General features: G+C 44.3%; 1 protein-coding gene across 1 annotated transcript in view; it reads left to right on the top strand.

The window, feature by feature from the left end:
* msh3 (mutS homolog 3 (E. coli)) overlaps window positions 1-15,031 on the top strand; it is a 266,392-nt gene that overhangs the window by 71,336 nt on the left and 180,025 nt on the right. The window contains exons 9-13 of the mRNA XM_063068557.1: window positions 176-288; window positions 3,961-4,075; window positions 6,152-6,236; window positions 8,291-8,400; window positions 11,997-12,129. Coding sequence (XP_062924627.1) covers window positions 176-288; window positions 3,961-4,075; window positions 6,152-6,236; window positions 8,291-8,400; window positions 11,997-12,129 — 556 coding nt within the window. The remainder of the gene's footprint in view (window positions 1-175; window positions 289-3,960; window positions 4,076-6,151; window positions 6,237-8,290; window positions 8,401-11,996; window positions 12,130-15,031) is intronic.

Genomic DNA, 15,031 nt, shown 5'->3' with positions numbered 1-15,031 from the left:
TTTAAGAGAAGTTTGGACAAGTGTGTTTGGAGTGCTATGCACTGGGTGCACGTCGATGGGTCGAGGCAGAATAATATTTGAGCACAGACTAGATGGGTCAAAGGGCCTGTTTCTGTTCTGTGGTGCTCTAATGTTTAATGTTTAATGTTTCTGATAGCTTTTTGCTTCCTCGCAGCCTGCGTGATGACAGGATTCGTGTGGAGCGGATGGACAGTTTCCATTTTGAGTATTCAAACGCGTTCCAAGTCACCACAGAGTTTTATTCGCCTGGAGCTTCTGATATGTCAGGTAGAGTCTTGCCGTGGTCCCATTGTGGTTAAGCATCAGCATTTCCAAGTATGAGTTTGAATCCCGCCACAGCAAATGGATAATTCAGAATTTTTCTTGAAGATAAGTTACTGTAACATTGACAGTGATACTACTGGGTTGTTGTTGGAGCACATCCGGTTTACAAAGCTGTAATTCTTCCCTGGTGACCTACACATGACCAGACAGAATACAATCCATAATTCCTTGAACTTGCCGTCACAGGTAGAATTGTTTTTTCTGGCCTTGCGGTGAGGAGTCCCATGACCATAAAAACCTAGGACAGATGGTTATTGGATATTGGCTTCAAAGGAGAAGACAGAGAGTGGTAGGAGATGGTTGCCTCTGTGACTGTAGGCCTGGACTAGTGGTGTGCTGCAGGGATTGGTGCTTGGTCTGCTGTTGTTTGTTATCTGAATGATAATGTGGTTAACTGGGTCAGCAGATTTGCAGATGATGCCAAGATTGGGAGCTTAGTGGATAGCAAGGAAGGCTGTCAAAGCTTGCAGTAGGATCTAGACCAGCTGGAAAAATGAGCTGAAAAATGGTAGATGGAATTTAATGCAGGGAAGTGTGAGTTGTTGCACTAACACAGTGAACGATAGATCTGGGAGTACAGATTCATAATTCCTTGAAAGTGGTATTGCAGTTAGATAGGGACGTAAAGATAGCTTTTTGCACGTTGGTCTTCGTAAACCAGAGTGCTGAATACAGGAGTTGAGATGTTATATTGAAGTTGTGTAAGATGTTGGTGAGGCCTGATTTGGGGTATTGTGTGAAGTTTTGGTCAACCACCTACAGGAAAGGTATCAATAAGATTGAAAGAGTGCAGAGAAAATTTACAAGAGCATGGGCAGGACTTGAGGACCTGAGTTATAGGGAAAGCTTGAAGAGGTTAGGGCTTTACTATCTGGAGTATAGGAGAATGGGGGCTTATCTGGACTTGGGGAGTGGGATGTACCAGCTTGTAAGTGATAAATGTCGATTTAGGAACAGTGGGAGGCTACGGGTAACTCAAAGACCATAATATACGGGAGCAGAATGAGGCTATTTAGCCCATCAAGTCAGCTCCAGCATTTCATCATGGCCGATCCATTTTCCCCTTCAGCCCCAATCCCCTGCCTTTTCCCCTATCCCTTCATGCCCTGACTAATCAAGAATCTATCAACCTCTGCCTTAAATATACCCAATCACTTGGCTTCCACAGGTGCTTATGGCAAAGAATTCCACAGATTCACCACTCTCTGGCGAAAGAAATTCCTCCTGCTCTCCGTTCTAAAAGGACGTCCCTCTATTCTGAGGCTGTGTCCTCTGGTCTTAGACTCTCCCACCCTTGGAAATATCTCTCCATATCCACTTTATCAAAGCCTTTCACCATTTGATAGGTTTCTATGAGGTCACCCCTCATTTTTCTGAGTTCCAATGAATACAGTCTCAGAGCCATCAAATGCTTTTCATATAGATAGATAGGTATACTTTATTGATCCCGAGGGAAATTGGGTTTCGTTACAGCCGCACCAACCAAGAATAGAGCATAAATATAGCAATACAAAAACCACAAACAATCAAACAACGATATGCAAACTACGCCAGATGGAAATAAGTCCAGAACCAGCCTATTGGCTCAGGGTGTCTGACCCTCCACGGGAGGAGCTGCACAGTTCAATGGCCACAGGCAGGAACGACCTCCCATGACGCCCAGCGTTGTATCTCGGTGGAATGTGGCCAGAGTCCAACAGCAAAAAGTTCAATATCCGGTCTACAAACACGTTCCTCGATCGTAATATGACCCAGATTGCACTATCCATTGTCAAGCCATTCAATGCCAGAGTGATTTTTATGAACCTCCTTTGAACCCTCAGCACATCCTTCCTTAGATAAGGAGCTACATGTGTCTTTTCTGACTCAAGTACAAACTGCTTCATTCTGAGTGGTCACATCTGTACCTCTGGCTCTATGGTATAGCAAGTAATTAGGGGAGATAACGGAGCATGTGATCTTATTGCAAGGGGCATGAAGTATAAAATAACCACGTTTTAATGCAGCTTTACAGGGTGCTGTTGAGAGTGCCTGATGTACTGTGTAGCGTTTTGAAGGAGGCTGCATCGCAGAGGAGGTGGAGGCAGTGTAGAGAGTGCTCACTAGTTTGGTTCCTGGGCTGAAGTGTCTGAGGTAATTGGACGTAGCACATGGAAGACAGGAAAATGAAGAGCTATGTAGGAGGGAGGGGTTAGCTTGATCTGCGAGTTGGTTACAAGGCCGGCACAACGTTGTGGACTGGAGATCCTGTTCTGTTCCTCGTTAACTGCAGGAGGATGTACTGTGTGGTGACGTATTTTAGCTCCCTAGATAGCTGATGTCCAGGGAAGGAAGGTGATTCACTCTGTCATGTTGTTTCCCTTTGCCCTGTGTAGACATCAGATAGCTGATGTCTTTTTGCCCTGTGAGAGAAGGGCTGTCACCCTGAACTCTGGAAGTGAATGAGGAGCAGATGATGGTCCCTTGCTCCACCATTTCTAAAGGCTGGGGCTGATCTGATTATAACCTCAACTCTGCTGGTAATATCTGATCAGTCAGTATTTTTATGTGGACCATCGCCAAGTCCTGAGGTTGGTACTGGAGCTCGAAGCTGGAAGTCCAGAGTTGTTGGGCCAGGAGGTTGGGGCCCAAAAGTTGAAGATCCTATGTTGGCATGTCTGGAAGTTGGAGGGCCGGTATCTGTCACTGCGAGTCCAGGCCAGGGACTGGAGGCCTGGTGTTTGAAAGTCTGGGGCCTAGGACTCTGAAGGTAGCCTGTCCTGGGGTTGGAGTGTGTGTGAGTAGGTGGATTGGTCACACAGCAACAGGGTCTTGTTGTTGCTGCTGCTTGTGATTTGTTGAACCTGGTGGGCATGCTATGTTGACATCAGAATGTGTGGCGAACTTGCGGGCTGGCCCCAGCACAGCCTTCGGTTGTTTGTTTATGTAAATGACACATTTCGCTGTATGTTTCGATGTGCATGTGATAAATAAATGAATTTGAATAGATGAATCTGAATCTAGTACAGCTGCTCCTTGTATCATTGAGATGTTTAAAATTAAATTGGATGCATTCTGTCCAGGTAGCCTCTAACCTGATTGCTCCTTTCAGTCTTTTTTCCTTCCCACTTCACCTTCTTCTATTCCCCGCTCTGGCACCTTACGTACCTCTTCTCCTCACCTGCCTATCATCTCCCATGGTGCCCCTCCTCCTTCCCTTTCTCCCATGGTCCACTCTCCTCTCTTATCCGATACCTTCCTCTCCAGCCCTTTACCTTTCCCACCAACCTGGCTTCAACGATCACCTTCTAGCTAGTTCTCCTTCCCCTCGTCCCCACCTCTTTATTCTGGCGTCGTCCCCCTTCCTTTCCAGTCCGGATGAAGGGTCTCAGCCCGAAGCATCGACTATTTATTCATTTCCATAGTTGCTGCCTGACCTGCTGAGTTCCTCCAGCATTTTCTGTGCGTTGCTTTGGAGGCCTGGTGTTTTTCCAGTTAAGAATACCTCTGAAGTAAAAAGGCAATGCCTTTTAGATTCTGGAGCTTCCTTATCAGGTTTGGTAATATTGGATGTGGTTCTTGGCTTCCTGATTCTCATCACGCCACTCTGATAGAGAGAAACTTGTTATTTTGCAGAAGCGCAACAATTGTCCACAATATTAAATTTGGAGATACCGGTTGTATCCTGTTTGGGAGCCGTCATCAAATATCTATCTGAATTCAAACTGGAGAAAGTTCTAAACAATCTGAGGTGAGCTTGGGAACATGATTATGTGTTTTAGTTTCTGTTTTGCTTTGTAGCAATGCTCATGCACTTCTGAATTTGGGCTGCATTTACAGATGCTTGCAAATAAGCAGAAGGAAAATTCTTCCTAAGCCTCAGCGTTTTGTGTGTTAATCAGTCAGGAACCTTCTAGGAAATGATCCCAAGATAGATGATCTCACTCGGTTACTGGGAGTGGGCCTGTATTTGATCTTCGCTCCTCGGGGATAGTGAGGAGGAAATGGGAGCCAGGCCAGAACGCTTTTTGGAAAATTTATTACGGAAAGTGGTTCTGGATGCCAATGGAAGCTGACCAGCTGACACGTGAAGAATTTTGTTTGGCAAACAGAATGCACACTTTAGCACCGCTGAATCCTTGAGTCAAACATACCTCAGGCCTTCCCCCCCCCCCGACCTCATCTAGGCTAATCAATTTGACTACCTGATATTGTCCCATTTCCCTCTATTTGGCCTCTGTACATCTAATACAGGGGTTCCTAACCTGGGGTCCATACACTCCTCGATTAATGGTAGATGGCATAAAAAAGATTGGAAACCCCTGCTCTAATACCTTGCTATCCAGGTACCCATCCAAGTGTCTTTTAAATGTAGTAGTACCACTTGCTCGTTGCACGGTGCCTCGCTGGAAAAACCTCCCCCACAGGTTGTCTTTAAAAGTTCTCCTCTCATATTAAACTAAGCCTACAAGTTGGAGAACAAGACTGACCAGCCCACCTTAACTGTGCCCCTCATGATCTTATAGACCTCTGTAAGGTCACTCTCAGTCTCCTGCACTTCAGGGAAAAAATGCCCCAGTTATCCACTCTCTCCTACGCTCTCCACACTCTCAAGCCCTACAGTCCTGGTAACATTCTTGTGAATTTTTTCTGCACCCTTTCCTGATTAAGGATATCCTTCCTACCGCTGGGTGACCAGGACTGTGCACAATACTCCAAAGGCAGTCTTGCCAGCATCTTGTACAGCTGCAATGTGACCTTGTACCTTGTACTCAAGTCCCTGACCGAAGGCAGATGGGCCAAACTCAGCATCACTCACTACACACTGAACTGTTTGAGTCCGGCAACTTATGGACTCACTTTCGAGGACCCTTCATCTCATCTTTTTGATATTTGTTTGTTTAATTATTCAATTATCAATGCAATTATCTAATTAATTATATTGATTATTTAATTTATTATTTAATAATTTTTTTCTTTTTATGTCACAGTTTATTGTCTTTTGTACCTTGGTTGTTTGTCCGCACTGTTGAGTGCTGTCTTTCTTTGATTCTATTGTGTTTCTCGTATTTACTGTGAATGTCTGCAAGAAAATGAATATCAGTGTTGTACATGGTGACGTATGTGTACTTTGATAATAAATTACCTTGAACTTTGAATTTTGAAACTTCCCGATCCTGTCTACCTGTGTCTCCTCTTTTGGAGAACTATGTACCTGTACCCCTAGGTGTCTCTGTTCTACAACTCTCTCCAGAGCCCTGCCATTTGTTGTGCAAATCCTGTCCTGGTTTAACTTACCAAAATGTAGCAACTCGCGCTTGTCAGAGTTAAATTCCATCTGCCATTTCTTGGCCCACCGAATCGTAATCTTGGATAACTTTTTCCTGTTCCCTATTCCACTAATTCTGCTGTTATTTGCAAATTTAGTAACCACGCCACTTATATCCCCATCCTAACCATTAATATAATTGACAACCAACCACGGATCCCTGGGCCCACGACTGATCACCAGCCATCACTCTGAGGAAATTCCATTCCTACGTCTTTGGAATGAGAGAGGAAGCGGGAACGTCCAGAAGAAACTCACCTGGTTACGGGGAGAACGGGCAGGAGGGGGAATTGAGTCCCGCTCTTACAGCTGGCTCTCTAAAGCGTTACACTAACCGCTACACCACCCAGCTACCCTAATTAATTATGAACTACTTTCAAAATGAATCAAAAGAGAATAGTGATTTAACCTGAGAACTGAGCAGGTGATGAATATTTTTGGGTTATTTTTTATTATCCAGTAATGAAATAAAATCTGAGCATTTTTTTTTTGGACTAGTAACCTGAGTAAGTTCTCTGAAGAGTCCTCTTGGATGTCAATCAGTGCAACAACCTTAAAGAACCTGGAAATTCTACAAAACCAGGTAAGGTGAAAGAGTCAAATGAAAAGATGTATTGCTGGTTTATAGACACAAGAGATTCAAGCAGAACTGGAAACCCAGAGAAGCACACGCACAAAATGTCAGAGGAATTCAACACATCAGGCTGCATCTATGGAGAGCAATAAAGAGTTGATGTGTTGGGCATAGACCAAAATGGTAACTGCTTATTCCTCTCCATAGATGCTGCCTGACCTGCTGAGTTTCTCCTGCATTTATGTGTGTTAATGCATGTTTGCATTTCTTCATGTTTTGGGATCTGTGCATTGCTGGCGATGTTGGTGTTTATTGCCCTTCCCTACTTGCCCCAAGGTCGCCGAGGGTGAGCTGCCATCTTTAAACACCGCAGACTGGGACAGGTACTCCCACAGTTCTGTTGGGTTGGGAGGTACAGAATTTTAGACCCAGTGCAGTGGAAATCAGAGGTATGGTTTGAGCTGTCAAGATGAGAAAGGATGGTGCATTCTGTAAGGAACAGAAACTGAAGTACTGTGTGCCTATGCCAGAGTATTGTTTATTGACTATGGCTCTGCCTTCACTTCCAAGCAAATTCTTCACCAAACTCCAAGACCAGAGAGTCAACAGGATAAAACATCAGAGACACACTTCTAAATTGGTATATAATTTTAACAGTGAACATCGCTCAAAACATTTCTATTATGGGTTCTTACTTATTCTCATAGGCTCATGGATGATAGGAAAATGGAGAGTTAAGTGGGAGGAGGGTTAGATTGATCTTGAAGTAGGTCAGAAGTCAACACAACATCAAGAGCCTGTACTGTTCTAAGACTTCCGTCATGATTATTCTCAACATTGATGCTCCACAAGGTTGTCTCCTCAGCCCCCCGCTCTAGTCCCTGTACTCCTGACTGTGTGGCCAGCTTCTGCTCCAGCAGAAGTGTACAGATGTTACCACCGTAGTGGGCGGAATCTCAAATAATGAACAGCAAGGAGATAGAGGGCTTATTGACCTGGTGTCATGACCACAACCTCTTCCTCAATGGCAACAAATCAAAAGAACGGGCCAATGACTTCAGTATGGTGATGGAGCACATGCTCCTGTTGAAATTGATGTATTGAATTAGATGAAGGTTGGATTTAATTTTATTAGTGGACTTAAGCTTTTTGTATTTTGATTAACCAATCACAAACTGAAGTTAGTGTTTCTCCTCCCCTCCTTGTTGCTGCTCTTTTCCACTCTCATTTTCTTTGACCATTCTTACTGGGGTTATGATTCCATGCACACTGGTTTGATGTAAAAATCCTTTATTAGGATATTAGGACACCGGACAATATTGAAGATTCACAGTGGTTAGCAGGCTGGCCAAAGTTCTCCACCAGCAAGCACTCCAGAAGTAATTGTAACATCCCAAATGCTGGCGCAGCGTCATAATTAACTCACACTGATGGAACGATTTTGCTCTGTTTATCTCAGCTACTCAACTGGACAGAGTTCCTGGCCAATGAGCCTGGTCTTTGAGCCATTGCAATTTATCAGAAACCGAATCAGGTTTATTATCACTGACGTATGTGGTAAAATATGTTGTTCTGTGGCAGCAGTGCAGGGCAACATGTAAAATATACCGTAAATCACTGCAAGAAAAATAAATTTTAGAAAAATTAAGCATTGCAAAAAAAGAGGAAAGATAGTGGGTTAGTGTTCATGAATTGGTTCATTGTCCCTTCATTGAGTCATAGCAGAGAAACAAGCCCTTTGGTTCATCCAGTCTGTTCCAAACTGTTTATTCTGCCTAGACCTGGCATCTTCAGGCATGAATTTCTTTTCCAGTGTTTAGAAGTCTCTGTATTTTTGATAATACATGGTAAATTTGAAACTGTGCTGTTGATGCCGTACAGCTTTTGTGCTCTAGATGAGACATGGACTTGAAAGATCTTTGGGATCCATGTGAGAGGTGCCATACAAGTGCTTGAATTCTTCTTCATTATAACTATTATTGGTATTACAACCTCAGTGCAGAGAAAATGTTTACAAGAACTGCCCTAATTAAAAATATGTCTTGACATTAATTTCCTGGCAGACCACTGGCACAACTAAAGCTAGCCTATTTTGGGTCCTTGATCATACCCAGAGTGCTTTTGGAAGACGATTACTGAGGAAGTGGGTATCTCAGCCCTTACTTAAAGCAAGGTGAGTCTCACAGTACTTGTCCTGCTGTGCTGGAACTAATGTGTTTAAGTTACTGCGTTAAAAGTCTATCTGAAGAGTGACTACCTGAGACTGATGTTGTGGGTTGTGATCAAACTGCAATTTTTTCAAAGGATATCTGTGAAGGATTAATGAGGACAGCCAGATTGGTAACTTTGGGGATTAGTGCTGTATATGTAGAGATGATTAAATTACGGATTAACCTTCTAACCTTTCTAAAGTCTAATATTTTGCTCCAACATAGGGGTTCCCAAGCATCTTTTATGCCATGGACTCTTACCTTTAACCGAGGGGTTGGTGGACCCAGGTTGTGAACCCCTGCTCCAACACACATTCCATTTCTGATTTTTAACTGTGTGGCAAGGACTGTGTACACAGCTGGACGTGATGTTTTGGCACGTAAGGGCCCTTTAACAAAGAGCACTAAACAGATCAGTACAGGCCCTTTGGACCATAATGTTGTGCCATACTTTGACCAACTCTAATATTTAGATCAGTCTAACCCATCCCTCCCATGTAGCCTTCCATCTTGCTTTCATCCATGTATCTATCTACAAGTCACTTAAATGCCCCTAATATATCTGTCTGTGTCTACCAACACCCCTAGCAACATGTTCCAACATGGGGGGAGTTCTATGCCAAGGGGAAAAGTGGGCAGAATGGGATGATTTCACATCTGAAGGACATCCGCTGATGTGGTTTTCTCAGGAGACTGAAGAACAGAGCAGGTGCTGCCCTTGAGCCTTTGAGGTCCTATTCACTATTTACAAGGATGCAGGGGAGTGAGATGGAGCACTGGAACTTGGGAAGGGTGTCACTGTTCTGTTTGGAAGCAATGGAGAGAATGGTCTGTTTCCGTTCCGTACGATTCCACGGCTCTGGCTGGATTCGTGCAATTCCAGAGACTTAGCAGCGTCGTGGCCCAAGCAGCATACAAAATGCTGGAGGAACTCAGTAGGTCAAGCGCCATCTATGGAGAGGAATGAATAGTTGACTCTTCATCAGGACCTGAGGACGAGGCATGTCCCAGACGGTGGGGATCTTTAATGATGGATGCCGTCTTTTTGGAGATATTCTCAAGATGAGGAGCGTTGTGCCTGCGATGGATCTGGCTGAGTCTGCAACCCTCTTCTGATCCTGCGCAATGGAGCCTCCATGTCAGATGCTTCAAAGGTCATTTGCAGTACACAACTCTGAGATCCGTCTTCTTCATATAGCCGCGAAACAAAGAAAACCAAGGAAAACATCAAACCCAACCTCCCTTACAAAAAAATCTCGCATACCCCCAAGCACCTCCCTCGCACAAACAGATGAACAGATCACTTCACACAGAAAATGGCAACAAGAACATCAAACCCCTGACCCCCTCCCTCGCACAAAAACTCTAACAGTTTGTCCCAATCTGCACCAGAAAGAAGGGGTGAAAACTGACTGCAACCAGTCAGGATCATGTTCAAGTTCATTGTTATCCAACCATGCACACCTCCCCCAAGCAAAACAGCGCTCTCCTCCCTTTATCTAGAAATTTGCTGGAGTCTTTGGTGACAGGAAGAGAACATAGCTAATGTTTGATGGACCAAAGGTTTGTTTCTCCTTTAGAGTTTCCTTGAAATGAGAGTATGAGCAATTGGCCAGAGATCACAGCTGATTGAGTCGTGTCCTCAACACCATTTCCCTGCTCGCTTCTCAGACCTTTCAGATTGCTTAAAGGTCTATCAGTCTCCACTGGACAGAACAGGAAAAAACATTGTCTACACCAACAATAATAAAGCAATGTACAACATATTTCCTGGATAAGTGCAAATCGTTGTTTCAGTTTCCTGTGTGTTGATGTTCAAAGTAAGATTGTTATCGAAGTACAGAGATGTCAACATATATGGTTCTGAGACTTTTTTCTTGCGGGCACACTCAATAAATCCAATAACCATAATACAATCAATGAAAAACCACACCAATGGCCACTTTATTAGGTACACCTATACAACTGTTCATTAATGCAATTAGCTAATCATGTGGCAACAACTCAGTGCAGAAAAGCATGCAGACATGGTCACGAGGTTCAGTTGTTGTTCAGACCAAATATCAGAATGGGAAAGAAAAGTGACTTGAGCATGGAATGATTGTTGGTGCCAGATGGGGTGGTTTGAGTATCTCAGAAACTGTTGACCTCCAGGGATTTTCAAGCACAACAGTCTCTAGAGCTTGCAGAGATTGGTGTGAAAAATGGAAAGAAAAATCCTGTGAGTGACAGTTCTGTGGGTGAAAACACTTTCTTAATGAGGGAGATCAGAGGAGAATGGCCAGGCTGGTTCAAGCTGACAGTAACTTAAATAACCATGTGTTACATCAGTGGTGTGCAGAAGAACATTTCTGGATGCACAACATATCAAACCTTGAAGTGGATGGGCTACAGCAGCAGAAGACCACAAACATACACTCAGTGGCCACTTTATTAGGTCCAGGATGTACCTAATAAAGTGGCCACTGAATATAAATGTCACAATTTATATCATCGCAAACACGAAGAAATCTGCAGATGCTGGAAATTCAAGCAACACACATAAAAAATGCTGGTGAACGCAGCAGGCCAAGCAGCATCTATAGGAAGAGGTACAGTCGACGTTTCGGGCCGAGACCCTTCGGCAGGACTAACTGAAAGAAGAGATAGAAAGAGATTTGAGAGGGGGAGGGGGAGATCCAAAACGATAGGAGAAGACAGGAGGGGGAGGAATGGATCTAAGAGCTGGAAAGTTGATTGGCAAAAGGGATACGAGGCTGGAGAAGGGAGAGGATCATGGGACGGGAGGCCTAGGGAGAAAGAAAGGGGGGGAGGGGAGCCCAGAGGATGGGCAAGGAGTTATAGTGAGAGGGACAGAGGGAGAAAAAAGAGAGAGAGAGAAAAAAACTAAATAAATAAATAAGGGAAGGGATGGGGTATGAAGGGGAGGTGGGGCATTAACAGAAGTTAGAGAAGTCAATGTTCATGCCATCAGGTTGGTGGCTACCCAGATGGAATATAAGGTGTTGTTCCTCCAAGTGTGGCTTCACCTTGACAGTAGAGGAGGTCGTGGATAGACATATCAGAATGGGAATGGGACGTGGAATTAAAATGTGGGTCCCAGCTGCCTTGTTTCTCAGTGTATCTTCATTTGAAGTCCATGATTAGTGGTCATGTTCAGTTTGTTGTCATTTTGCTGTGACACATGTATACCACCAAGTGAAACAAGATTCCTCTGGACCAGGCTGTGAAAAACAGTACATATAACTCACAACCATAAATTGATATTACCACAAATAAATTAACAAATAGAAAGTGCATTTACCACACAAGTTTAAAAAGTAAACAGTATAACGCTACTTCATACGTGATGAGACCTGGGTGGTGGCAGGAGTTTCAGTGGTCTTATAGTCTGGGGGAAGAAGCTGATTCCCATCCTAACAGTTCTTGTCCTAATGCTATGGTACCTCCTGCCCGACAGCAGGCAGTCAAAGAGATAGTTGGACAAATGCAACCAGGCAGAAAATTGTAATTATAATCTGAAGTTGTTCTTACCTTTCTTCAATGCTCTTATTTCTAGTGAAATTAATGCACGCTTGGACGCTGTCACTGAAATCCTATCATCAGATTCTATTGTTCTGGCGAAGACCCAAAGCCTGCTGTCTAAGCTCCCAGATCTGGAGAGAGGGATTTCCAGTATTTATCACAAAAAGGTACATGTGGACATTGAGTGTGAGCCAGATCTCTGCTCATCCCATTACATCAGTTGTTTTTTCTGTGGAATTATTGGGAAGCAGCAGAGAATAGCCATTGCGTACAAGGATCTGTGAGTGCATGTTTAATCAGAAGGATCTATATTTGCTGACAGGTGTTTGGGATATCAGAAGCCTTTTTATTTGCAGTCATTGTTATAGTGTGGGGAAAATATCACTACATTCACAGCATTCTGTAGTCACCAACACAATAGTGATCAGAGGCTGTTTTGGGTGATTTAATTGTGAGGTAAATGTTTGTCAGAATACCGAGAACAATTGCAAGGTGAAATATTTAAGGGGAACATGAGGGGCAACTTCTTCACTCAGACGGGGTTGTGAGTGTGGAATTAGCTGCCAGCGGGAGTAGCAGATTCAAGATACATTTATTATCAAAGAATGTGTAAATTATACAACCTTGAGAGTTGTTAGCTCTCAGGTAGCCACAGTGCACAAAACCCGAAAGAACCCAATTAAAGGAAGAGGGAATAAAAATAGGAAAATAAAAGACCAACACTCAATGTGCAACAATTGAAGTGAACAACAACAGCATTTCAAACCAAAATTGAGTCCTCAGGTCTGAACCCTGGAGCAGCCCAGAATAGGCCCAAAGCCTCGCTCATCAGGTCATCATATTGCACGTGTTCAATTTCAACCTTTGAGAGAAGTTTGAATGAATACTTGGATGAGAGGGTTATGCGGGGCTATGGTGTGGGTGCTGGTCAATGGGACTAAGTTTCATAATAGTTCAGCACAGACTAGATGGGCTGAAGGGCCTGTCCCTGTGCTCTAGTGCTTGGTGACTAATAATTCTTTGCATTCTTTCTCTTAAAAACTCATTTTTTTTTTTAGGGGAAAGCTGTACTTTTGCTAGGAATTAGATTAGGTCAACACACTGATTTTGCGTGATCTTGCCTTGCATGTTATGGTTAAAAAGATTTTGGTATGGTTTCAGAATCACCAGTTTGTTGGGACTGTTTACTGACATACCTGCCTTTTGTTGTTAAGCTATGAATGAAGTTTCTCTCAGAGATACAGAATACTGAGTAACAGTTCAGGTACTCGGGACTGTGACCTAACACTACACAGATACTTGCCTGCGGCAGCTAATGGTGATTGAAATAAATAAAAATATCAGTAAATAATTGCCCTGTCAAGATGGTCCTGGGCTGTGATGTCTGTCGAGGTTGTGTCTGTAACGTCTGTCGTGGTCGTGTCCGTGACGTCTGTCGCCGTGGTGTCTGTGACCCCTGTCAGTGATGTCGGCTGAGGTCGATGCCCAGATTAGTAGTATTTTTACGTTCGTAGGGATGGTTCTAGAGGTCAGGTTAGGGATTAGGGACAGCAATGAGGGGAGTTAGAAGTCAGAGGCAGTAAATGAGGATTCAGGGGCAAGAGCCAATGGTCAGAGTCCAGTTTGGAGTACTTCATGGTCAAAGATCAGTGATCCCCTTGGAACCCCATGTAAGGATGTCGAGGTGGCAAGCACTATGGATAAAGACCAGCAATCCCTGGGATCATTGACTGAGATTGGTGGGCCCTGTGAAGGGGGAGCGGTGACTCCTGAGGTCCACGAGTCCCTCCAGGTTGTTGAGTCCAGTGCTGGAGGTCCATGAGGGCAGTAGGCATGAGGGTCAGTGACCCCCTCCCCCCCCACCACCAGTTCAGTGATTACCAGCTCGGAGGTCCATGTAAGGTCTGAGTTTGAGGGCTGGAGTTCAGTCCATGATTGCCGAGTCCTGAGATCGACAGCAAAGGTCGCAGATCGAAGTTGGCGAGTCCGAGTGTCATGGCCTGATGGTCAAACCTCTCGTGTGGCGTGTCCAGAGGTCAGAGGCCTGAGGTCTGGGCCAGGAACTGAGGATCGGAGGCCCAGAGATGGCCTGTCTGTGTGTTTGAGTGTCTGAGTGTTAGGGAGGGGCAAAAAAGGCTTACTTTGATGTTGTTGACTTGTTTTGTTGTTGCTGCTGATGCTCGTGTCATTCTGCTGAATGTTATGTGGGTGCTGGAATGTATGGTGACCCTTGTGGGCTGACCCCCAGCACATCCTTAGGTTATGCTGGTTGCGAATAGAAACGACCCATTTCACTGTATGTTTCCATGTTCACATGATAACTAAATAAATCTGAATCTGAAATACAGGTGTCCCCCGCTTTTTGAACATTCGGTTTACGAAAACTCGCTGTTACGAAAGACCTACATTAGTTACCTGTTTTCGCCAACAGAAGGTGTTTTCACTGTTAGGAAAAAAGGCAGTGTGTGAAAAAAGCAACGTGCGATAAAAGGCAGCGCGCGCCCCGAGCAGCCGCTCTCCCTGGGATTCGGAACGGCATTCTCGCCAGCATTGCTTAAACATGTGCCTATGAACATCCGTTAGCAAGATGAGTTCTAAGGTATCGGAAAAGCCTGAAAGAGCTCGTAAGGGTGTTACACTTAGTGTAAAACTAGACATAATTAAGCGTTTCGATCGTGGTGAACGAAGTAAGGACAAAGTGAGTTTGGCTTGTGGAAGTTGACGAAGATGATGTTGAAGAGGTTTTGGCATCCCATGAACAAGAACTGATAGATGAAGAGCTGATGCAATTGGAAGAGGAAAGGATAACAATCGAAACCGAATGCAGTAGCGAACGGACCGAAAGTGAAGTCGTCCAGGAACTGAACGTGAAGAAGATGACCTGCCTGCCCTGATGGAAACAGACAACGATGAGGTGACAGCCCCGTGTCCCACCACCCCAACCCCCTGGGCCGCGGACCGATACATTGCTGTGGAGAATGCAGCAGTAGCTGGGGCGCACCCAACACATCTTTAAGAAAAAAGCCGAAATAAACAAGCTAATTAATTAGGTGCCACCCGGCACGTAAA

Source organism: Mobula hypostoma, chromosome 16 (genome assembly GCF_963921235.1).
Source record: "Mobula hypostoma chromosome 16, sMobHyp1.1, whole genome shotgun sequence".
Taxonomy (NCBI): Eukaryota; Metazoa; Chordata; class Chondrichthyes; order Myliobatiformes; family Myliobatidae; genus Mobula; species Mobula hypostoma.
This window is presented reverse-complemented; position numbering and strand designations above follow the sequence as displayed.